Source organism: Leucoraja erinacea, chromosome 5 (assembly GCF_028641065.1).
Source record: "Leucoraja erinacea ecotype New England chromosome 5, Leri_hhj_1, whole genome shotgun sequence".
NCBI lineage: Eukaryota > Metazoa > Chordata > Chondrichthyes > Rajiformes > Rajidae > Leucoraja > Leucoraja erinaceus.
In genome coordinates, this window is record NC_073381.1 from 19610242 (window position 1) to 19637294 (window position 27053).

Genomic DNA, 27053 nt, shown 5'->3' on the forward strand with positions numbered 1-27053 from the left:
TAGAATCATACCCAGTTTTCTCTCTTCCCTGCCCTCTGGATTCCAGGGTATAATTTTAAAGGGGTCGGTCAGTAGAATAGGTTTAATTGATCCAATGACCTTAATTGGACTTGGTTGTGGCTCATTTGTCTGTGGAGGAGACATCACTGAGGAACTCCTTGCCGCTCTGTTCTCCCTCAAGATCTTCCTGGAGAACGGACTTTCTAGATGCACTATTTGCAATTTCGTCTGCATCACATTCCTGTTCCATATGGTGATGTATTCACTCTGAATCAACTCATTCCTCATTTCCTCCTTGAGATTCTTCCTCGATTTTTTCCTCGAGATTCTTCGGATCCTTTTCATTCTTTTTTGACTGAGTGAAGATCTCTTCTTTGGCAACACGAGCCTCTTCCAGCTCGTGTTGGTAGTCTGTCATATGTGCCAGAAGACTACAAAGTTGCTTAATTGCCTTATCACGACTTTGATTTGTGGCCTTAATTTTCCCATCCAGGCCTTTGAGGTCCATCTCCAACTTCTTCCTGGTGGTGGCTGCTTGTGTACACAGCTTCCGTTCATTCTGCAGCTCTGCTTCAAGCTCACAAACCTGTCTAACATGTCTCTTCTCCTCATTCTGATCAACTCAGGCCTGCAGGGCCCACTCCCAGCTACCCCAGGCACTGGATGTGAATGAGGCTCTCAGGGTTCCTTGAGTCTTCTCCAAGAACCTGGGGTTCAGACATTGCAGTGGCTGGCGAATAGGTCTTCAAACCTTGGGCAGTCACTTCCAGCAAGTAGTGCAACCAGGAGTGCTTTAACCACCACTACAGTGAGCGACAAGCTGTGCAGCTTCATGGCAATAGATATAGTGTATAGACACATCCTATCTGCTCAAGTTCAAGCAAATTGGTCGGCTGGGGGCGCTGCGAGTCGGCTGCCCTGCTAGCAGCGTGTTCGTTATTTCAACTTTCTTTTTTGGTATGTCCAAGTGTTTGGTTTTTTTTTTGTCTGTCGGTGTGTCTTATGTGGGAGGTGGTGGGGGGGAAAGGGGGAAACTGGTTTTTAGTCACTTCCTCATGGGGAGGCGACTTTTTCCATGTCGCTTCTCCGCCTCCCCCTTGCAGCCTAACAGCTTGGATTGGGCTCGGCCTTTCTCGGAGTCGGGCCCAGAACTTTAGCAGCGGGCACAGCGTGGACTTTTCTATCTCGGAGCGGGGGCAAACCCTTGCCGGGGGTCGCCAGAAAGGAATGCTCCAATCGTTGGCCATCGTGGGGCTGTGGTCTGTGGAGCCTCTAGCCGCGGGCACGGACTTACCATCCGGAGCCTGGATCCCTTGCCAGGGATCGCCGGAGAAGAGCTCTGACCGCCGGCCTATAACATCGTGAAGCCGCGGCCTCCGGTAGGAAGCGGCCGATACGTGACCTCCATGCCGCGGAGTATCCGTCCGTCCCGACGTCGGAGTTTAGATCATCCCGACGAGGGCCTGTACATCGGGCCATCTGTAGCGGCGAATACGGAGGGTTCATGGCCCTGACCATGGATGAACAAAGGAGGAGGACTGACTGAACTTTATTGCCTTCCACCACAGTGAAGAATGTTGATTCCACTGTGGCGGATGTTCATGTTATATTCTATTGTGTATTGTGCTCTTTTTGATTGTGTGGCTGCATGGTAAATCAAATTCCACTGTACCATAATCGGTGCATGTGGCAATAAATGTGAACTTGAACTTGAACTTGAAATGCCTCAAAACTCATTAGCCGGGGGTTCATTCTACTGCAAGACAATGATCCCAAACATACTGCTGAAGCAACAAAGGAGTTTTTCAAAGCTAAAAAATGGTCACTTCTTGAATGGCCAAGTCAATCACCCGTTCTGAACCCAATTGAGCATGCCTTTTATATGCTGAAGAGAAAACTGAAGTGGACTAGCTCCCAAAACAAGCATAAGCTAAAGATGGCTGCAATACAGGCCTGGCAGAATATCTCCAGAGAAGACACCCAGCAACTGGTGATGTCTATGAATCGCAGACTTCAAGCAGTCATTGCATGCAAAGGATATGCAACAGAATACTAAACATGACTAGTATTTAGTCTACCGGGAGGAGGTGGCTGATCTAGCACTCTGGTGTGGTGACAACAGCCTCCTCTGGAATATCAAAAAAACTAAGGAGCTGATCGTGGACTTTAGGAGGGCACATCATCCGAGGATGTACACACCATTGAAGATAAATGGGGAAACTGTGGATAGGGTGAACTGCTTTAAATACCTTGGAGTCCACATCTCTGAGGATATGACATGGACATCACACACTGCAGCACTCGTGAGTAAGGCAAGGCAGCGCCTTTACCACCTCAGGCAATTGAGGAAATTCAGAGCGTCTCTGAGGATCCTCCAGTGCTTCTACTCAGCGGCTGTGGAAAGCATCTTGTCCGGAAATATCAAGATTTGGTTTGGGAACTGTTCTGCCCAGGACAAGAAGGCTCTGCAGAGAGTAATGCGTTCAGCCGAACGCACTATGGGAACTACACTCACCCCCCTGCAAGAACTATACATCAGAAGGTGCAACTCCAGAGCCAACAAGATCATGGGAGACCCCTTCCACCCCAGTAACGGACTGTTCCAGCTGCTACAGTCAGGCAAACGCCTCCGTTGCCATGCTGTGAAAACAGAGAGGATGAGAAGGAGTTTCTTCCCAGTGGCCATTAGGACTGTAAACTCCTATCTCACCAGGGACTAACTTTACTGCACCAATTTACTGTTGTGTGGTGTCTTTTTAAAATTCAGGTTTTTTCCTTTCCTTCCCTCCCACAAATATGTAATATGTGAATATGTGCTTCTGTTCCATTCTGTTTGTAGTTTGTTTGTTTGTTTTTTTGCACAATCCGCGAGCATTGCCACTTTTCATTTCATTGCACATCTCGTATGTGTATGTGACGAATAAACTTGACTTGACTTGATGACTACATTTATTTACATGACATTGCTGTGTCCCAAACATTATGGTAGCAATGTTACAAAATTTTGAGATTTAAAAAATCAAGTCTGTAATTTTATCCCATCAGATAAAGCATAAAAATAAGTTTAATTTGACACCTAATTCACTTTCATATCTCAAGTATTTAAAAAGTTATGGCCATTTTCATACTCGGAAATTAGCATCTTGTTCCCTATTGATTTTCTATGGACATAACAAAAAAGCTGTGATCGTGTGCTGTCAAAAGGCCATAACCTTCTTAAAAATTAAGAGAACTGAATGAAATTTTCAGTTATCGTAGATTGAACCATTCTGAAACAAACATAAAATAATCTAACTTGGATGACCTGAAATTAAAGCATATAATTAGTTAGTTACCCAAGTGTAGCTAATTTCAAACTTCAATTACTAGATCTAAACATCTATCCATTTCTTAATAAATGATTAACGTTTTTAAATAGCCCAAGTGTCCAAATAATATTCATAAATAATTCACAATAAAACATTATTTTAAAATCTCATTTACATTAATTTATAGGCCAAATGGAAAGAATTTAGTGTTCAATTGCAGTAAATTAAAGTCCATTTTAAATCAGCTTTCTAGTGGGTTCCTGTGAACGCGCTGGTTTAGAACGTGCACATTGCTCTGGATTTGTGCCCTCAAATGCCCAGAAAAATACTGCGGGATATAAAGAGCCCACAATGAACTACTCGCTATAGAAAACTTTATATACAGGGTTCTTAAGAAGCCCCTTTTAATGTAAAAATAAGGTACATACCTTTAATTGTTTGCTTTATAAAACCCTGGGGCTGCGAGAGGTCGCGGGTTTAGAGAGTGATTTTTTAAACTACTATAACTATTATACAAGGCCATAAAAACTAATAATACCTTTTGCGACGGGGTCTTTCAGCGATTTTTCGTTAATGATTTACTAGGCTGAACATTTTCGATTGCAACAGCCTAGTAAAAATCGCGTTTTAAACCCGCCCCCTCTAAACAGCGCCAAAATAGCGCACAAGGGCTGGGGCAGATTCTCAACGACGATTCAGGTAGGTTTTGCAACATACCTAATTATGGTGCCCTGAAATGGGGGGACTATGTGTAAACACTGCTGTAATTTATACATGGTGAAACCAAAATGTATAAAAATGGTCTTTATTAAAATCTGACAATGTGCACTTTAACCATGTGATTTTTCCTATTACAAATCTCAAATTGTGGAGTACAGAGGCAAATAAATAAATGCTAGGTCTTTGTCCCAAACATTATGGAGGGTACTGTGGCTCTCTCCTGAATACATTCAGTGGATTGGTCTCCACTCAGGAACATTTTTGCTGCATCTAGCCTGTCTAATCCCTTAAAATGTTTATATGTTTCTATAAGATACCCTCTCATCATCCTAAATTCCAGTGAATATAAGCCCAGTCGATCCATTCTTTCATCATATGTCAGTCCTGCCATCCCGGGAATTAACCTGGTGAACCTACGCTGCACTCCCTCACTAGCAAAAATGTCCTTCTTCAAATTAGTAGATAAAAACTGCACACAATACTACAGGTGAGGTCTCACCAGTGCCCTGCACAACTGCAGTTGGACCTCCTTGCTCCTATACTCAAATCCTCTCGCTATGTTCATGGGCTGTAGGTATGCTTCCGTGTGCGTCGCTGGTCTGTGTGCCTTCACTGGCACAAAGCAGCTGTGATTCTGTTACCTGAGCAAAACTATGATTTAAAACTCTTGAGTTGCCTGTTCTCGGGCGACTCGCTGTTGATCGATACTGGTCTCAAGTAAATGCTGGATCAGTCCCTCCATTGTATGAAGAGCCAGCGCCCTCGTAACCGCATTCTTCGCCACAGTGGCATCGGTCAAGACACCGGATTAATAATGAATACACTGGCATACACAGTCAGGTGAACTCACCCGATAGGCTTTATTTCAAGTGACAAACAAGAGTGTCCAAATTCACCCCCACAGCTTCCTCTCTTCCTTCCCCTTTGGCAGGGCTGCCAACTCTCACGCATTGAGCGTGAGACTCACGCAATTCATGATCACAGAATTTCTCACGTTCAAAAAAACATTTAAAAAATAAATAAATAAAAAGTCACGAACAATTCAATTCGCCCAAGGCCTCCAGACCTCCTCCACTCTCACCAATGAGAATAGTTTTCTGTCGGCGGATTTCCCGTAAAGAACGAGCAATTTGATTGTCTTAAACTCTTCGCACATTATTTAAAATAGCAATGTAACTGCAGTACTAATGATTCCATTTGACATTCATGGAACCAAAATCTGCAGGTGCTGGAAATTCAAAATGAAGCAACAATTGGTTTAGATATGAGTAAAAACCATGAGGGGAATATATAAGGTGAATGCATAGTCTTTTTCCCGGGATATGTGATTCAAGAACTAGAGGGCATTGGTTTAAAGCAGGAGTGTTAAACTACCGGCCCGCGAAGGGGTCCAATCCGGCAGGTTACACATTAAGTATCAGTGACGTCAGAATGGAAAAAAAAAAGATTTTTTTCTGAATAATATGAGATTGAGTTTTCCTGGTACAGGTGCACAACCTTTTATCCGAAAGCCTTGGGACCAGACACTTGTCGGATTTCGGACATTTTCGGATTTCAGAATGGAAGATTTTTAGCGTAGATTAGGTAGGTAGCGCGGGTGGCTTGAAAAGTCTGGAGCAGCTGCCTCCTCCCCGGAGACCGGGAGAATCATTGCATAAATGTTAGTCAGTTAGTTTGGAGGGATTTTATGTGGTGGTGGTGGTGTAGGGGTGAAGGGGGAAACTTTAATTCTTAGTCCCCTACCTACCTGGTCGGCGACTCCCAACCTCGCGGAGCTGAAGGCTCCGTCCGGCCGCGGGCGGCGCCGGTTGTAGCTCCGACCCCGGCAACTCTACCCCTGGCTGCGCGGCTCCAAATCCAGCGCGGCCCGCGGCCGGACGTCCCAGCTCCGAGAATGTCGGGAGTCGGCGGCGTCGCAGCGCTGGGATACCAGCGGGGAGCGAGCAATGCCTTACCGGGTCGCGTGCGGCAAGCTCCGGAACGCTGTGGCCGCCGACACACAACATCGCGGAGCGTCGCTGGATTTGGAGCCGCGGAGCTGGGGGCTCCGTCCGGCCGCGGGCGGCGCCGGTTGGAGCTCCAACCCCGGCAACTCTACCCCTGGCTGCACGGCTCCAAATCCAGCGACGCTCCGCGATGTTGTGTGTCGGCGGCCACAGCGCTCCGGAGCTTGCCGCACGGCGACCCGGTAAGGCATTGCCCGCACCCCGCTGGTATCCCAGCGCTGCGACGCCGCCGACTCCCGACATTCGCGGAGCTGGGGCGTCCGGCCGCGGGCCGCGCTGGATTTGGAGCGCCTCGCAGCCAGGGGTAGAGTTGCCGGGGTCGGAGCTACAACGGTGCCGCCCACGGCCCCATCGGCCACAGCGCTGCGGAGCTTACTGCACAGCGACCCGGTAAGGCATTGACCGCTCCCCGCCTCTCCGACCAGGTAGGGGACTAAGAATTAAAGTTTACCCCTTCACCCCCCTTCACATAAAAGCCCTCCAAACTAACTGACTAACATTTAAGCAATGATTTACAGATGTTTAAGCGTCTCCCGGTCTCCAGGGAGGAGGCAGCCGCTACAGTAGTACAGACCTGGGTTGACCGTGGGTCGTTTTGGGTCAGGTTTGGCGCCAAACGCGAGCTTTGGTGCGCAGACGACATCTGGAAAAAATGGCCGGTTTTCGGAGCTTTTCGGTTTCTGGAACACCGGATAAAAGGTTGTGCACCTGTAGTAAGATGTTGCAGATCCTGGCATGTAGATTGTTTAAGATTGCCACGGATACAACAGAGTTCATCTGTTAATCATACTCAGCTCCTATTTCAATCAATAAACAGAGGCAGATATGTATTTGTTGAGCTATGCACACTGGGGGCAGGTTCATTTTGTGCAGCAGAGTGAAACAACAATACTAAAGCTAATCTCAAACTTATGATGTTATGATACATCCTCTGAGCATTCCCCTACCATGACGTGCCGCACTTGATACCCTCATTTATCATAATGGGATTCAGTGTATATTATTTTGTTTGCCAGTTACAGACTGCTCCACGAAAGTGTTCTGGGCACCCCCTTCATCCTGTCATACCCTTAACATTATCGCTAACCCAATTTAGTAGTAGTAGGCCCCTCACGGTCATGACTGACCATGGGTGATGCATCCTGGTCGGATGCAAGCCTGGGTGATGTCATATGGAGGACAGGCTGTTGCCCATGCAGCACGTCCCCCCTCTCCACGTCGCTGATCGATCCAAAGGAACAGCAGGGCCGTTACAGTTTGGCACCAGCGCCATCGCAGGAGCTGCCAGAGTGAGGTTGTAGACAACGACGAACTGCCTTAGGGGGCTCCAACTCCGGATTTTCTTGAGGTTTACTCCTGGAGCCTTTTCCATGACTGGATATGGCCACAAGGCAGTGGAGGTTTTAAATCAGAGTTTTCCCTCTCCTAGATGGACTGCCTTCCCAGGCTGACGAGCCCCATCTGCCCGAGACTCGTGGAGGTGGGAGCGTCTACCTTCCCGTGCAGGTCTATAGCACCTACCCACTGCCTAATTTACATTGGTATAATAACGTCCCCCATTAAAGTCCTCATTTATAATAACCTTTTAGTTTTTTAGCATCTCTGTAATTTCCCTGCATATTTGTGCCTTTAATAGCAGTCGCACTCAGTGGGGACCTATAGAATAAGTGCAGCAGTATAATATTCCCTCTGCTGTTTCTTAGCTTTAACCAAACAGTTTCCGTCTTTGTATTCAGTAATATTTAATGTACAATCCTTCCCCTTTTTGAGCCAAGTTTCTGTTATCAGTTCCACATCAAATTCTCTGTAGCTAACTCATGGAACTTATTTACCACAATCTGCACATTCACATATACTCAGCAGACCAAATTTAATTATTTCACCTTTCACTGATTCTAGCAAAATCTTTATGCTGACCTAATCTATTATGAACAGTCTGCCCTTTACCTTCTTTGCCTTTAATTTTATATCATCATTTCTCTTAATCCATTTGCTGGTGCATCATAAAGCTTGCCTGCTCTGTCCCTTCCCGATACACTGGTTATTATTATCACTTGGAGGAGGGAAAATACTTTGTATTCACTTTGCCCTTTACTAATATCTTTTCCTTTGCCTTCCCAAATACCCCTCACCCGCAAATTTGGTCTCCATCTCAAGATTGAACCTTTCTCATTTCCGATTCTATCTGATTCCCAATTTCCTGCCATATCCTTTAAACATTCCCCAGCAACAGGAGTATTTCCCCATGTGAGGTTATTGGTAAGTTCCTGTGGAGGTGCAACCTATCTGGCATCTCTCCCAGAACCAGACCCAACTCCTCAACAATCGAAAACCTTGCTTTCTGCACCATCTCTCCATTCAAACATTCAGCACATCATCTTCGTGTTACTGCACTCACTAATAAACACTGATTGTAATTCTGCAATTATTAGCTTTGAGGTTCTGCATTTTAACCTTTTCCCAAGCATCCTAAATTCTGTCTGCAGAACTCAATCCCTCTTTCTGCCCACGTTGCAGGATAGCAACATGTACCATAACCATGGTTGTCTGCACACCTCTTCCATCCTTGATTCTGGCACCAGAGAGGGAACTTACCATCCTAGAGTCATGCCTGCAAACAATTAAGTGTCTGTCAATACCCCTTTCTATGTTTCCACCTCCCATACATAATGTTATTTTTCTTTTCTTTCTCCTTGCATATCTTTGTGGGAAAACTGAATTATATTCTGATTAATGCAAGGTATATTTAATGCAACATTAAAGAGACAGAGCAAAACTGCTGATGCCGCAACTGTGAAACACAGAAAACATTTGAGGCACTGATTCAATGAAGGATCCTATAATCTGAAACATTTAATTTGTTTTTCTCCCTAAGAATGTCGCCTTAAATGCTGAGTGCTCCTCTAATTTTTGGACTTAAACAGATATCACCCATTTCCTACATTAGATATCTGCTAAGCACTGATATATATTCCACTATAGGATCGAGCCTAACTGCAAAGTAACAGTGCAATGCAGCACAGGAACAGGCCCTTCAGCCCACTATGCCCATGCCGAACATGATGCCAAATTAAACTCTGCCTTCACGTGGTCCATACTCCTTTATTCTCTGCATATTCAAGCACACCGCAAGGATTCTATAATGGTGCTTCTTTTCTGGAAAAAGTGGATATTACAATGACTTTTTCCTACCTATATTTTTAAATACATTGAGACAGTTTCATCCTCTTCCCATATCCTCTCCCTGACATGTCTCCCAAGTCCTATCCAAAGCCATTCGGTACAGTTTTGGGGATGCAGACAAAGCAAGGCATGCATGTTGTTATTGTCCATCCAAAATTGCCTTGCTAACTGCAGTTCTCCAGTACTTTCAAAGAGCTGTTGGATAGGGGGAGATTCAATATTTATACATAGCAACGATGAGTAATGATGATATGTTTCCAAGTCAGGATGGTGGCTCTACCTGGAGAGGAATACCACCACTTGCAGGTTTCTCGGCAATTTGTGTTTTGGTGGTTGTCTCAGAATAGCCTGGTTAAGTAAATGCAGTACATTTTGTAAATGGTACACTGCAGTCAAGGTGTGGTGGCAGAAGAGAATGAATGTTCACTGTGATGGATGGATTAGCATGGCAATGAAGCAGACTGCTTTGTCTTGGATGGTGTTTCAGAGTGTTCGCACTCCTTCTGGGTAAATGGTGAGTATGCTTCCATGCTCTTAACTTGTGCCTTTGTTGGATGGTGAAAAGGCTGTGGGGTGTAAATTGCTGCATACTGTGACATTTTATTTTTGAGAAGTTGCAAATAAAACTGAATGTTATCCAATTAGTAAACATTCTGCTCTGACCTCAGTGGAAGAGAGGTTATTGATGAAGCAAAAGGAAGACAAGTGCTGGAATAACACCGCAGGTCAGGCAGCATCGTTGGAGAACATGATGGGGTGACGTTTCAGGTCAGGACTCTTCTTCAGACTTTGCTGCCCGACTCATTGAGTTACTCCAGTACTTTGTTACTTTTGTTTGTAAACCAGCATCTGTAATCCCTTGTTTCTACTTATGATGGAGTTGAAAATGCTTATGCTTAGGACATTGCCCTGAAGAACTCCATCAGCAAGTCCGGAAACTGAGGTGGGTAATCAAAATCCACAAATAATTTTCTTTGGCATATGGTGTGTCTCCATTCAGTGGAGTGTTTTAGCTCAACCTCAAATTTTTAGTGCTTGTTGATGCTACACTCGGTTAGTTATTACCCTGAAACCAAGAACATTTGTTCTCACCTTTCTAGAGGGGTTGGACAGGCTAGACACAGGAAGATTGTTCCCGATGTTGGGGAAGTCCAGAACAAGGGGTCACAGTTTAATGATAAGCGGGAAATCTTTTAGGACCGAGATGAGGAAAACATTTTTCACACAGAGAGTGGTGAATCTCTGGAATTCTCTGCCACAGAAGGTAGTTGAGGCCAGTTCATTGGCTATATTTAAGAGGGAGTTAGATGTGGCCCTTGTGGCTAAAAGGATCAGGGGGTATGGAGAGAAGGCAGGTACAGGATACTGAGTTGGATGATCATCCATGATCATATTGAATGGCGGTGCAGGCTTGAAGGGCCGAATGGCCTACTCCTGCACCTAATTTCTATGTTTCTATGTTTCTAGAGTTAGCTCTTTGGTGTGTTTCAATAAGATTGAGAGGTCTGGTACCAAATGTCTCGGTGAAAGTTGTTAATAGCACTATTGAAGGAACCTTCCTTCACTTTGTTGAAGATAGAGAGATATCATGATTGATTGAGCAGTGATTGGCTAGATTTGTTCAATAATGCTTTTTGTCAGGTAATGATCCACAACGTCAGTTTAAGTGCCCATATTGTAAACATGTATCTCGTAAAAGTACTGGATTAGCTAGGCAGAGATGTGGCTGGCTCTCTAGAATATTATCTTATATTGTTTAATAATCTTTATTACATCCAGTGCTTTAACTATTTATTGAGATCACCCAAAGTCAAATTCCTTTAAAATTGGCTTACAAAGCAGGATCATAGCTGAAATCCATGATGGATTATCCATTCAGCCCTGCTGGATGAATATGGCTGCATACGCCTATCTCGTCTTCGACATTCAAATGCTGGACCACAAAGAAATTAGGATATTCAGAGATCTTCGTTCCTCTGTCAGACCAGACAATACAATGTTTTGAGCTGACACTTCAATTCTACAGTCCTGTCATTGGAAACCAATCATCACCAAAGCCTCTGACCTGCTAAGCTGCTTCTGCCAATTTGTAGAATGGATATGTTTATATAAAATGCATCAGTCATTTTTAACATCATGTCAGCAATACTGCCACCGTGGTCCTGTTTGCAAGTCTTTTTTATCCCTTAATATAAACTGCAACCTGTGGTGGGGAAGGTTGGTCATGGGTAAATTTCTGACACAAACATTGCCACATCATTGGAAGTGTCTTTCTGGTTGAGATTAGCTGCTACAATTTACTGAGAGCAACATCTCACTGCCAGTAACACACCAAGCAGTAAGCACAAACATTCATACAAACCAGATGCCATCAATTGTCATTTCCCACTGTGATGAAGGTTAGAACTTGAAAGTGAAAAGAACAATCACACAGCTAAAGATCTAACAAACTGCAGGTTCTTGAAGTGCAGATCACACCATGTCAGCAAAGGAAATAAGATGTAATATCTAGGGCACGGAGGCAACTCATCTTTTTGACAAAATACTAGTCTTTTCTCTTGACAATTTTTAATCATGTCAGTACCTTAAGATCTAGTCATCCAAAAACAGAGTTCTGATACTGTTCTGACTGGATGACTAAAATCCAGTAATCTAAAAGCAGAGTTCTGATACAAAGTATTCACCATACTTTGGGAAAGATGCATATGCTTTAGAAAGAGTGCAGAAGAGATCTATAGAAAGAGATCTATAGAAGAAGGGTCTCGACCCGAAACGTCACCCATTCCTTCTCTCCAGAGATGCTGTCTGACCCGCTGAGTTACTCCAGCATTTTGTGTCTATTACAGAAAGAGTAGTTTTAGTTATAAATGGAAAAGCTAAGTTATTTATTGGGAATCATGATATGTATTGACAGCAGTTAGTGAGATATTGTCATAGTTAAATAGCATGGAAACAGGCCCTTCAGCAAAATTAGTCTAAACTGATCATTACCCATTTAACACTAATCCTACACCAATTCACTTTATTCTCTCCACATTCTGAATCAGATTCAGAATCAGAATAGTACTTTATTTGTCAAGTATGTTTTGCAACATACAAGGAAATAACTACCCCCAGATTTCACCAGTCACCTATCTCAATGGCAATTTTCGATGGCCAATTAATTTACCAATCTGGACATATTTTACAGCTCTGGATGTTAACATAGAATCCAAGTCACCGGAGCTGTGAGGGCTAAAGATGCTATAACAAATGAATGGTCTCTAAGTGGGATATCTATGTAAATATAATATACTTCTCACAATACTGTATTCATGCAGTATTGTGCACAGGCAAATATCTGTTAGAAACAAAGAGCAATTCTGTCACGGGTTTGTACCCCCCCCCCCTTTGTATTTTAAGCAGGAACCCAAAACGTATCCCTGCCTTCCTCTGGAGCTCTTCCAGCAATGAAGCATCTATGCTTCTGGTTAAAGAGGCTGCCTCCAAAGACCAGTGTTGGTTGGGTCAGGCCCAGAGCTGAGATGAGGAGCTCAGGGCTGCACTCTGGCTGGCATGGTGAGTATGAATGATGCTGGGGACTGCCACCAGCTGCTCTCTGTCGACAGACTGTTGAAATGCAAAGGAAGCTGCCATCTCCCCATCTTTATTTGTCTCCACATTCACTTCTCCATGGTAGCAACCTTTAGAACCAGTGACCTATGTTGAGCTTATTACTATGGAAAACTCTCTGGGCTGGGGAGAGCTGTACAGATAAACAAAGGGAGGGAGAGGGCATCTTCCAAAGCACTCAACTGTGCTGGCTAGGGTGCAGTCCTGAGCACCATAAACAGATACACCACTCGACACTGCCCACCTAACTCCAGTCCTCACGATCAACCTCTCCAGGCTGAGCTGTGAGGTACTTTATTGTTGCATTTGCACCCGGTTCTTGACACAGCAACAGTCAGCACATTAATTTATACTGGATTCCTGGCACAATAGCACACCTCTTTTTTAATATAATGCTGTAATTATTCCCTTTTCTGCCGACTCCATTAGCACTCTTTTTGCTTTCAGTGCATCATGTTTGCCAAGGTAACAGTGTAGTTCCAGTCAGTAAAGAGTTTGTTTCCCCACTATCTTACGTAAGGGCCTGTCTCACTTGGCCGTCATTTTCGCGTCATTTACACAACATCATTTACCCGTCACAACGTGCATGTGACGCGCGCATGGTGCGCATTACGCTCGCATGGTCAGGGCTATCACTTAAAGTCACCTATTCCTTCGCTCCATAGATGCTGCCTCACCCGCTGATTTTCTCCAGCTTTGTCTCCCAATGGGATCCCACCACTGGCCACATCTTCCCATCTCCTCCCCTGTCGGCTTTCTGCAGAGACCGCTCCCTCCGTAACTCCCTGGTCAATTTGTCCCTTCCCACTCGAATCACCCCCTCTCCTGGCACTTTCCCTTGCAACTGCAGGAAATGCTACACTTGTCGCTTTACCTCCCCCCTTGACTCCATTCAAGGAGGAAAAGGTGATTCTAATTTATGACCTGTTACTTCGATGTTCATAATTATTGACTCAAAGGAAGTATGTAACAGCCAATCCAAACATATCTGACTATTTCTAACTCATTACACTGTAGTTTACACAGGACAATTGTCACAAGGCTCTTTATTAGATTCACTAATAGTGGCCACTCATTTACAAGTTCTCAGCTTGGGGTATACCATTTCATTTAAGCTACTTACTCTGAGTTTACAATTTTAATTCAGTTCAGGTTTTTTTTTTAAGTTCTTGCCCAATGGAGTAACCATTGATCAGAAATGTAACTGGATCAGCTGCAAAACTATAATGGGTTCAAGAACAAGTCATATTCTGAGTATCCTATGGTGGAGTGGAGGGGTGGATTGTGAGGAAGTTACCTGCTGACACCCAGCTTTTCATTATCTATGAGGCATAAAAACAGAATTGGAATGGAATACCCTTTACTTGTTCTCCATTGGAGCTCGACAAGTCTTAAGAAACACGAAAAAAAGTAATCTGCTTGATTGGCAGCCAACATATTCACTCAGACCCACCAGAGGTTATATCTATCATTACTAAATTATTTCCCCAGGCCAATGTGCCAGCACCTCCCAAACCCTAATAACTGCGGTCAGATGGGAACATCACTGCCTAGAGAGTTCTCAAATAGTGCCCACTCAGCCAGAAGGAAGGACTGGCAGGCCAGCCCCCTATTCGTCCATCAAGGACTGTAGAAGAGGGAGGGTTGGAGCCGGTAACGGCAGACACAAAACCAAGTTCTGGTAAGAAAGTGAACCTGGGTCTTACTTTCCGTGGCCTAAATGTCAACTGCAGGAGGTGCCCCCCGGGCATAAAGGCTAAAGGTGCCTGGTGAGGAGAGGAACAATGGTTTGCTGGACTGCCGGACGGAGGCGAAAGCTAGAAGCCCTGCAGTAGCCGAGGTTCCCCTGGTTCGGGCATGGCACCAGAGGACCGAGCACATGGAGCAAACAAGCATGCGGTCTCAGTGGACTATTTCTACAAATCCGGACTTTGTGGACTTTGTACAAATCCAGGATTGTGCTTAGGTATGGCGATACATTACTGAACTGTAGGCAAAAAACAAGTTTCACTGAATGTCTGTGGATGTGATAAAGGACTATTGACTGTCCAGTTTAATCCCTGGTCATTCATTGTTATAAAGTCCAAGTCCTGGAACTCGCTGCCCATCAATGTTGTTGTGGCTCATGGCATTGACTCACCACTACCTTGTCAAGAGCATGTAAATGCTGGCCTTGACATCAATGCCAGATTCCAAAAAATAAAATTGAAAAAGTTCAGTAAAATTAGACATTTAATTTGTTTAAATAACAGCTGCTCAAGAATGCCTCAAATTTCAGCCCCTCATTAAGTGCAATTAAATCCAAAGCAATAATAAAAATAGGAGACCTTTTCAAGTTTTACTTGATTTCTTTGACCAAATCGAGTCTTCTCCTGTCACTATTATTTCATTTTAGTTATTTATTATTATTTTTTATTTTATTTTATTTATTATTTATGGTTTTGATTATTATAATTTTTTTTATTTATTTTTTATTTTATTTTTTTTACATTTTTTTTTTATTAGGTTATTTTTATCTATTTTATTTATGTCTTATTTTTCCTATTTTATATTAATTATTATTATTATTTTGTTATTTTTTCAGTTTATTTTTTATTTTATTTTTTAATTTTCTTTGTTATTGTTTTACTTTTGATTATATTTTATTTTTCTTAATTTATATTTTTTTTTATTTTTGTTTTAGTTTTTTATTTTATTTTATTATTTTTTTTTATATATTATTCATTATTTATTTTATTATTTTGTTTTTTTTTTTTGTTTATTTATTTTGATTTTTGCTGTTTTTTTATTTTTTTTTATTTTTAAGCCCATTTTGGTTTTTTTTTTGTGTATTGTATTTTATTTTATTTTTTATATGCCCATTATTTCTTGATTTTTATGTTTTATTTTATTTATTTGTTTATTTCGTTTATTTTTTTTTTTTTGATTTTTTATTATTTTTCGTATTTATTATTATTTTATTTTCATTATTTTGTGATGATTTTTTTATTAGTTTATTATATCTGGATATTGGTATTTTTTTATTTTTTTATTTATTATTTTTTTTTTAGTTTTTTTTATTTTATTTTTATTTTTTTTTTACTTTTTTTTTATTTTTTATTATTATATATTTTTCTTATTTATTTTATTAAATTATCATTACTATTTTAGTATTATGTTTTTTTCTAAAAAATGTGTTTATTATTTTTTTTTATGTATTATTTTTATTTTTGCACTAGGATTATTATTATTCTTTATTATTATTATTTTATTGATTCTCTCTTTTTATTACTTTATTTATTTTTATTTTTTATTTGATTGTGATGTATTTTTTGTATTTTTTATTTTTCTTTATTGTCACTATTATATTGTCGTATTTTCCTATTTATTTTTTTTGGATATTTTTTACACTTTGTGGCATTTTATTTTTTTTTCATAATTTATTATTTTTTTTTTATTTTATTTTATTGTTTTTCCTATCATTTGATTTTTATTTTTTTTATATTCTTATTTTTTTTTTTTTTATTTTTTTTTATATTATTTAATTTTTTTTTTTTTTCTATTATTTTTGACATGTAGTAGTTTCATTTTTATTATATTGATCTATAATGAAATAAAATTATTTTAAAATTTAGTAATTTGTTTTAAAGTGATTAATTTTGATTTATTAGTGTAAATATATGAAATTTTGATTTTATAATATTAATGTATATTCTTATTACTAAAGTATTTCATTTTGTTAGAACAAGTTTTATTACTTATATGGTTATTTTAGTAAAATTATTGAATAATTTATTGGAATATTAATTATATTTTTTTTTTATAAATGTCAAAGATTTTAATAATTCATATGTATTAAATACTTATAAAATAAAATTTTAATAAATGTATTCTGTATAATTTTTTTTTTTATTTATTATTTTGTATTGGATTATTTTCAATAGATTTTATTTTAGTGTATGCGGTTTTATGTATTTATTATTGCTTTAAGGATTTTATTTATTATTTTTATTTATGTTTCTTCTTATGTTTTTTTATTATTTTTTAGTTTTTATTTTATTATTATTTTTGTAATTTTATGTTGTTTGTCTTTTTTTTATTTTATTTTTTTTTATTTATTTTTTATGTTTATTTTATTTGATTTATTTTTTATTGACATTTTTTCTTTTTGTAGTTTTTATTTTTATAATTTTTTTTGAGTTATGATTTATTTTTTTCTTGATTATTCGATGATTTTATTTTGAGTTGTGCTATAGTCTTGATTTGCAATATTTATGATTAAATTAATATTTATTATTAGTGATTAATTTATTATTCCCCTGACCAGTGGATCTCACAAACCGATGTAACAACAATTTGAGAGCCATGTGCAGCACCTTTAAAATAAAATGAATGAAAGTGTAAGTGACTTGTGGTTGACATTTATAGCCACATGGTTTTCTAATGAAGCAAATTAAAATTTTCAGCTCAGCCTCCAGGACATTTCTACCTGTTTGTTAAAACATAAAACTGATTTATATGAACTTTCAAACTACAGTAATGTCCTAAGTTCTGCTTTTGTTTTTTATCCATGAAGCAATAAAATCTCCATACAGCTTTTAAATGAAGCACAGTTCCTATTTAAAATCTCCATGTTGACACTTATGGCAACACAGAAGTCCTCCTCATAATATCTTAAACACTAATGAATACACCAAGAATTGCGCATATCTGATTCTGTAGTAACTTGATTAGATTTGCCCAATTATTGTAACTATGATTGTTGCCTGTATTTTATCATTTGGAGAAAAGAAAATGCCTTTTGATGAACGTGATAACTATATGCAGGGGAAATAGTTCATTCTGTCGAGGCAAATATTATAGCCAATTGAATCATAGATCGCAATAGGTAAGAAATTGTTTTTAACAGGATATTACGGAGCTTTTTTAAGGAAAAATTTTTTATACAGTGTATTTATTGCAGTGTTCTTGAAACACAGGTTGCACACCAGGTCAGACTTGCATTGTTTGTAGTTTTTTTGTGACAAAAGTTTTATTTGTTAGCAATCAATGATGAACGTAGTTGATCTTGTGCATAACTTGATACAATTATATGCAACATATTTCTATTGATTAATTTTATCTAGGACCAAAAAAGACTTCTGACAGAAGTAAAGAAATAGAATGACCTACAGCAAATATATCACCCGACTGAATATTCTGTCAAATTTTACAGGAATTTTGGAGCTCACTCCATCTCTCTTTCTTCCTCCTCATATTTACCTGGTGGAATATATCTAACTATTTGCAAACATTGGTGATAGATTTGAACTTTCTGAACACTAAGTATCACTTCTATCATGAATACTCCTGTGAAAAGTGAAAAACCTATGTTCATGTAAGAGGGGAAAACCATTTCAGCCTCAACTGTTTCTTAAAATCACCACAGGTCCCAGATTTCAAAATAACAATATCTTTGCAACTGTAATCAACACTTGTATCAAATAATTTTAAATTACCTCTAAGTCATCTGCGAGTTGTTATTTTAAATGTTCGTTATGCATATCATTCTCATTTGACTTAAGTTTAACTTTAAGCAGTTGAACAGTTTTGTAATCACATCTGTGTATCAGTCTTATTGACCATGACCACCGCAGGATCCTGCAACAAATCTAAGTGAGGTTGAAAATTGTCTAAGGGGACCCCAAGTACCACTATAGTACATACGTCGTTCTCCCGGCAGAATTAGAACCCCCCAGTACATTTGTAGTTCCCAAAGATCGGGTATATGATCTATACTCCACAGTGAATGTAACTAAGAATGAGAGTACATACTACACTGATGGGTGCGAGAGTAGGAGAGACTGCGTAGGTATAGAGATTAGACTTGCACAGCAAATTCTTTCAGAAAACGAGATGGACATAAAGCTATAGGACTTCGTGTGTTAATGATGTGCCAACTCTCTATAAACTGTGATGCTAATCGTGACGCGGAAGGGAATGTTCTTCAATCCAGCAGGAATGCGATAAGGACACTGTACGAATGAACTGACAGAGAAGTGCCAATCTGACGACAGAATGGCACTGATAGCAATTTAGTGCAATGCATCCAACTAAGACATCTAGACAAGCACGTTTCGCATCATATAAGGCATGAGAAGGCGTCTATATTGTACAAGTCATAGCGGACGATGGAATAGATTACCGGATGCGAACGGGTGCCCTCACTAGCAGTTTGCTGTTGCTCGGATCGACACACGCTGGTGGCTGAACAGGCCGTGCATTGTCGTGCTTGTCACCACCTGTGCGATGATCACACAGCCAGAAGATTGCAAGGGCGATGGGGGGGGGGGAGAGGGCTTTGCAAGACAATAGCACGGGGAATATTACCGGGCTGTATTGACAACCCCTTCACCATGTGATGTCCTGAGCGCTGTTAAATCACATGTGCAAATTAGCCCCTTTGCAAATAGCAAATGGTAATGAGCAGTGTGAAATTAAAGGCTGCCCCTCCTCATGGGAGTACATAGCAGCGGGACTCACACTGGTTCTACGTTGTCGTAATGATAAATACTAACTCACTACAATCAAATGCATTAGTCATATACACACAAATACATGGTGCCTTACTCACCTTTCTGTACCAGTGCATGTACGTGCGAATTGGTACGGGGCCCCTTCCTACTCGGCATACACAGTAACTTGCCGTGTGGCGGTTGGGGATAATACATGGGGTATGAGGGTGACAATGGTAGAAAGAAGATTTATACCCATAAATAAACTTCGGACTCCATTTACGCCCACACCAATATGGGAACCGTGGGAATTTCCACTTCCAGGAATAGCCGAGCAAATATGGTCCCCACTCATTACCCACAGCCTGGTCCGCACTCAATGAATACCAAGTCGCGCGAAGAGTGCATTTGCTAGATATAATTGTGGTATTTAGTCATTAATGCTACGTGATTGGCACGACAATTATTGTCGTGCCTGATATGGGTAACGAATGGTAACTATTGAAATGCACAATGCATCACATGCATATGTTTTCGACATTGGACACCACACAATCGGCCCTTCCAATCTGCGTTACCAAGCTCTACAAGCAACGGCAGTCCTGTCTCGAGCATCAGACCCCGAATATTGTATGCAATAAATAAAATACAGAACGTGATCCTGATGGGCAGCACATATATAGTGAATTCACGGTCGGAAGTAGTTTAAAATACTGGGGGAGTCGGGATGCATAATAATGTTCATCTTCGGTCAAATATCATGACATTTTTAGACTAAATTAGATATTGAATTAGGTAGTTTAAAAACCATATTCAGGATCTCGTACCAGCAGCCGCGTGATCTACACTGACTTCAGGCTTCACGTTGCTAAAGCCATTGCAATTAGCATTTCAAGGACTGAAGTCTACACTTTCAATGCCACACATGCCGTTGTACTACTAAAATAGCCTTGTAACCGTCCAAAGAAAAAACACTGCCACACACCCTCACGGCGCGTGTGAACAGTCTTCAGTCTGATCAGCCCAGACACTACTGTGAAGAAATGCAGCTCGCGTTTATTACTCTATAATTGCGTGCAGGGCGAGAATCGGGGGGAACTACATCACAGGGTGACAGAATCGGGTCTGAACTCCCTACGGGTGTACACCATACATCGAGATTCCCGAAAGGGATACATTATACACACATAGTACAGTTCATCTGGATCTGCTGCTTGGTTTTCTCGTGGTACCTCTAATACAGACACACCTGCGTTAGTGCAATGAGAGCTGAGTGAAGATTCAAAGGAGCAGCTTTCGCTGCATGTAAACGAACAGGAGTTGGCTCTGGAAAGTGCAATGCGTCTCTCCCCTTCTCCTCCAATCTCATTCCTGAAGTAAGGACAAGCCAAAGCCAAGTTGTTGCTTTTTCCGTCTCCGTCGTCAGAATCCATGCTTTCCTTCGAATTCAGTTCCTCCTTGCTGCCTGTTGGTGATTCACAATTTGCAGAGTAACCTCCAGGGATTGGATGCTGTGAAGCAGCAGAAGCACCAGTAGTTATATTTTTTCTTTGCCCCACATTAGCTCTGTTTGCCATTGCTTCATTCACATTAAACAGAATGCTCTGGACATCATAGTGTGCAAAGCATTTATGACACATCCATAATTGGTTGTTTTTCTCCAATCTGTTTTCTTCTTGTTCAAAAGAGAACTTTAATGCGTCATGTTCACTTTTTGCAGTTCTCAATTTTCTAAAGAGAGATGCCTCAATTGTTTCAGGTTTCAGCCTCCGTTTGAATGACTTATCCTTGTCTTTACAAAAGAAAAGTGGGCTGTCAATATAATCAAATCCAGAAATCCTGACAAAATCAGCCCGTGAAATGCGAGCCGCTGCTTGCAGGCTGGGAGATATTCCAGAGTCAGAGCGCAACAGATCATCAAACCCAAGTGGGCCAGGACTCCTCTGTTCTACGCTTTCACCTCTATACCCTCTAAGCATCGCAAAGAAACTGTCACCAGTGATACCTTGGCAATCAATTGAAGAAGTGCTTCCATACTCACGATGAAGAGCAGCACCCGTGTTAGGGTTTACAGCATTCTGATCGAGAACATCTTCAGAATCTATGTCACTGATTGTAACATCACTGTTGCTTCTCTGCCTTATTGGGTGAAGCCCCCTTTGTGGGGACCTGCTGAAGAGGTCTCCAAAAACATATCCAGCCTCTGCAAAATCCAAGTCCTCAGTAATGTCCGTCGTCTCCTCAGCTAGACCTTCAATGCATTGGTCATTCTGTCCATTCTGACTGGCTCGCATTATGGATAGGGTATCATAACTGGCTAATGATCTACTATCCCATGACATTAAGTTACTACTTGTTCCTTCTTGTGGATAGTCTTTCTTTGGAGGCCACTCGGAGATTCTTGCCCTGACGCCCATCTTTGGTACAGCAGGTGTTCCATTAATCTGACTAATGCTATCTGATTTGCAGGGTGTACCACAAGGAATGGGAGGTCCCATGTTACCATTAAAGACTTTGTATTTTCTAGTAAATAAATCATCAGACTGCATACTTATAATAGATTCCACTGAGAACCCTGGAGCACCACTGGAATGACACTGTTCTTCGTGTGCTAGTTTTTTATCATTCATATCCATCCAGAAACCAAGCAACCATTCTTAATTGGAGATGAGTCAAGTCCAGTTCATCACCGTATAGTGAATGATGGGATGTAACGTACATAAACTGGGAAGAATGATTCTTTTTAAATTAAGATACCCGTAATAGCTGCAGTTTGAATATTCAGGTATACCATCTTCCACGCCCAATTATTAAAAAAACACCTGGATGAAATCAACAAGATTTGTAGTCAGAGTTGTGCATCCTGTATCCTTTTTGCATCAGTGTTCAGTTTGTGAAAACTGCACATCACTCATTTTCATCAAAACTTGCAGTGAAGCAGCAGCTCAAAGCAGTGATGGGCTACACAATGTTTCAGAGGTGAATGTTGGTTATTAATCTGCAGGAGAAATAAACAAATGAAATTGTAATTAGTGACTGCATGGGGAAACAAAACACAATTTAAATTATCAATAGCAACTAGTAACTTAAAGAAAGCTGGAACATAAATTTGAGTTTCCTGATTACATCTCATTATTAGTAAAATTTAAGAAGCTTTTGATATATGATATCCAATATTGTCCAATATATATATTGTGGCATCAGCTGATGGTCAGACCACTTACAGTCGAACCCTTGTCAGTGGTTACGAGGGCTGTCACGTGAAGTCATGGCTTTAGGGGATTGTTCTGCTATCTGCACAACGACAGATGGCACAATGGGCTAAGTGTTCGGCTGGCGACCGGAAGGTAGCCGGTTCGAATCCCGCTTGGAGTGCATACTGTCGTTGTGTCCTTGGGGCAAGACACTTCACCCACCTTTGTCTGTGTGTAATGTAATGTAATTATGTGAAGCACTTTGGGGTCAATGCAAGTTGACTGAAAATGTGCTATATTAATAAGATTATTAATTAATTAATATAGACCAGGAGTCAATAGGTATCTGAGCTCGAGACAACACCCTCACTCAGCTGCAGCAGCAATGACAATATGTTAGAGGACCATACTATGTACACCAACCATGTTATGTCTGAATAAAGCAACTGTTTGCTCACCACGTTTGGTGCCGCTACAATATATATATTTATATACAAACATTGCTAGAGTTGGCATTATTATGAAGAACGATTGGTAGAATTTCGAGCAACTAATATGAATGGCACATTTCACTGCAGAATTTCAAGACTGAAATAAAAACAAATCATAGACTCTCGAGGGAGAAGATTAATCAAGAAAATTCTTGGCAGGATTTTTCTATGGAGTTATGGAGTTCAGATAAGACCTGAAATCCAAAATATCCTGAAAGAGTTTAAACATTGTGATTGTCTCTAGCACAAACTTGCTGCAGTTTCCCAGAGCATGGAAATCCACCCACACTCATCAAGTGCCAGATGATAATTGGTACATGATCAGTCCAGCAATTCCATTCACTTTGGTGGAGAGGATTGGCTCCAGAGAGATGAGTAGAGTTCAATGTCATTTACATTTTTTATGTCAATACATCTGTTTTTAAGTGTTTTCTAATGTTTAAAATGTACAGAATGTTTTCCTTTCATTATTCCTTAATTTTAAGATTAACTTCAAACATGCAATGGCCACATTGAGTATCAAGAACCCACTTGGACACTAATCCTACCCTAATCTATTTTATTCTCCCTATTTTCACGTCATCTCTGGGCAGATTCCACTACTCACCTTCATCAAATGGATAATTTACGTGGCCAATTAATCTAGCAAACCACACATTTTTTGGGATACGGGAAGAAACAGGAACACGAGGGGAAACCCATGCAGTCACTGCACACAGCAAACACTGGAGATCAAAACTGAACCTGGGTTAATGGAACTGTGAAACTGCACATTCCTTAGCATAAAGTTTTTGAATATATATTAATCTCAGCATCAATCACTAATATTTAGTCTGCTGATAGTTTTAACATCAAACAAGCCTGATGGCAAATCTTTCTGCAAGAACATTCTGTGGAGGACTTGGCTGGTGCTGGTTGAAGGTGCATTACAGGACGCTGTGCTCTTCAAAAGGCAGAAACAAAATGAGTTTTATGACAGTCAACATACAAGTAATTCACTGGCCGATCAACTAGCATTATTTGGAAGTATCAATCAATATAAGTAAATTAGCTCACAAAAAAAAAGACTAATGGGGTGCTAGATCATCACTCGCAGAGGAAGTCAATAATCTATCCAAAGGCCAGAAATGGCCATGTGTCGCATAAATATCTCCATTATTACTGGGATTTAGAACAATCACAACAAATAAGCATATTTTTTATTTGATTTAATAGTCTCACAGAACAACTGAATACATCTGATTTTAATAATGGACTAAAATAAGAATATTTGCATGTGTGACTTGAATTCCTTTGAGATATCACGCACAACCACACTAATTGAGTAACATCTTGAAGGCACATTGCACACCATATTTTAGTGTTTTGATTGATATAGTCTCTCTAAAGCCAAATACAGTAAATGCTGAAAATAAGAGGTTAGGCAATATCTATGGAGAAAGAAGTAGCGTTTCTCATCAGAAATAAGAATAATTTCAGACTTTTCATTTATTTCATTTTGAAACACATTAAAGTTGTAGTTTTTTTTTAAATGGTCAGAGTATATAGTCAAGAATATAAAGGAGGATAGTAAAAGCTTCTTTAGGTATTTGAAGAGGAAAAAAATAGTTAAGACCAAAGTTGGACCCTTGAAGACTGAAAAAGTTGATTTTATTATGGGGAACAAGGAAATGGCAGATGAGTTGAACAGGTACAAAGAGTAAGGATTAACGGGTCCCTTTCAGAATGGCAGGCAGTGATACTGGGATACCACAAGGCTTGGTACTGGGACCGCAGCTATTTACAATATACATCAATAATTTGGATGAAGGGATTCAAAGTAACATTAGCAAATTTGCAGATGACACAAAGCTGGGTGACAGTGTGAACTGTGAGGAGGATGCTATGAGAATGCAGGGTGACTTGGACAGGTTGGGTGAGTGGGCAGATGAATGGCAGATGCAGATTAATGTGGATAAATGTGAGGTTATCCACTTTGGTAGCAAAAACATGAAGGCATATTACTATCCAAATGGTGTCAAGTTGGGAAAAGGGGAAGTACAACGGGTGGGGGTCTTTGTTCATCAGTCAATGAAAGTAAGCATGCAGGTACAGCAGACAGTGAAGAAAGCAAATGGCATGTTGGCCTTCATAACGAGAGGAGTTGAGTATAGGAGCAAAAAGGTCCTTCTGCAGTTGTATAGGGCCCTAGTGAGACCACACCTGGAATAATGTGTGCAGTTTTGGTCTCCTAATTTGAGGATGGACATTTTTGCTATTGAGGGAGTGTAGCGTAGGTTTACAAGGTTAATTCCCAGGATGGCGGGACTGTCATATGCTGAGAGAATGGAGCGACTGGGCTTGTACACTCTGGAGTTTAGAAGGATGAGAGGATATCTTATTGAAACATATAAGATTATTTAAGGGTTTGGACACGCTAGAGGCAGGAAACATGTTCCAGATGTTGGGGCCACAGTTTAAGAATAAGGGGTAATAATAATAATAATAAATTTTATTTTCGGGCGCCTTTCAAATCTCAAGGACACCTTACAAAGATTAACAGAAGAGAAAAAAAAACATAGTCGGAGAAAAATAAATAATAAGGACATCATCAATATACAAATTAAAGATAGAAATCGCTCCAAAGACACAAAATCAAAAAACACAATGTGAAGAGAGAGTAGCGGCAGCTAAAGCGCGCCAGCGCCCACTCTCCCTTCCGACAGCCATCTTGGACACAGACTAACATAGTAACTACATACAAAAAAATCATCCCCCCACGATGGTTACCACTGTGGGGGAAGGCACAGAGTCCAGTCCCCAACCCCAGTTCTTCCAAAAGTCAGGCCTACTGAGGCCACCGCTATTGCCTCTACGGAGGCCCGATGTTCCTGGCCGGGTGGAGTTGCCCCGGCGTCGGGAGAGTCCTCACAGTGGCTGGGCCACCTGGAATGGCCGTTACCTAGCAGGGGATTGTCGGCTTCTGAAGCCGACAGGGACGCACCGGGTTGGAGCTCCCAGGCTCCCGATGTTAAAGTCGGCGCCGCCCACTCCGCTCCGCAGACCCGCAGCCCGGAGGTGTTGAACACGGCGGTCACAGCTCACTGGAGCTCCAGCGCTTCGATCCAGCGCGGTGACCCAGGCAAGGCATCGCCCGCTCCGCTCCACGATAGCGCTCCAGCGCTGTGCTGCCAACGAAGCCGAGGTGTTGGGTGGTCCCCGCCAGGAAACGGCGCTCCAAGCCCGCTGGTAGGCCACGAGGACGGGTCGACCGGTGAAAAATCTGCCTCACCGACCAGGTAGGGACCTAGAAGTAAGATTACCTCCTTCCCCCCACATTAAGAAGTCCATTTCTCCTACAAACGAAAAACAAGACTTACTAAAAAACTGGGAAAAAAAATGGATTAAACGGACGGCTGCTGGTTAGCAGCCGTTCCCCGTTCCCCAAGCCATTTAGAACAGAGACGAGGAAACACTTTTTCTCACAGAGAGTTGCGAGTCTGTGGAATTCTCTGCCTCAGAGGGCAGTGGAGGCCGGTGCTCTGGATACTTTCAAGAGAGGGCTAGATAAGGCTCTTAAAGATAGCAGAGTCAGGGGATATGGGGAGAAGGCAGGAACAGTGTACTGATTGGGGATGATCAGTCATCATCACATTGAATGGTGGTGCTGGCTCGAAGGGCCGAATGGCCCACTCCTGCACCTATTGTCTATTGCCCCAAAATGTCAAAACAAATGACATGGTGGATGGAAAATTTGCATTGTTTTAATGATTTATGTTCATATATTTGTAAACTTGTGCATCTTGTAAATTAATCTAGAGTTGTTTAAATACCAGCATAGATTGTTATTAAGTATCCACGATTGATAACAGCTAAAAATGACAAGATGATACAGATTAGGAGTATCTTCCCAATCAATCAGATGAAAAATGGTTGTGTTCAATTACAGCATGTTGAGCTCTGGAATTTCCTGATGTTAGGCTTATTGATCTTGCTCTGCTCACACATTACTTAACTATACAGTTTTCCAATGTGTGCAGTTTTCCAATTTTAAGGAATGATTCCAAAGTGTAAAGATTGTCAGACA

The 27053-nt window shown here is 40.9% G+C and overlaps 1 protein-coding gene across 1 annotated transcript in view; it reads right to left on the reverse strand.

Moving 5' to 3' along the window:
- LOC129697005 (signal-induced proliferation-associated 1-like protein 2) overlaps positions 1 to 27053 on the reverse strand; it is a 437405-nt gene that overhangs the window by 271683 nt on the left and 138669 nt on the right. The window contains exon 3 of the mRNA XM_055635187.1: positions 20486 to 22300. Within this exon, the coding sequence (XP_055491162.1) occupies positions 20486 to 21938 (1453 nt within the window). The 5' untranslated portion in view covers positions 21939 to 22300. The remainder of the gene's footprint in view (positions 1 to 20485; positions 22301 to 27053) is intronic.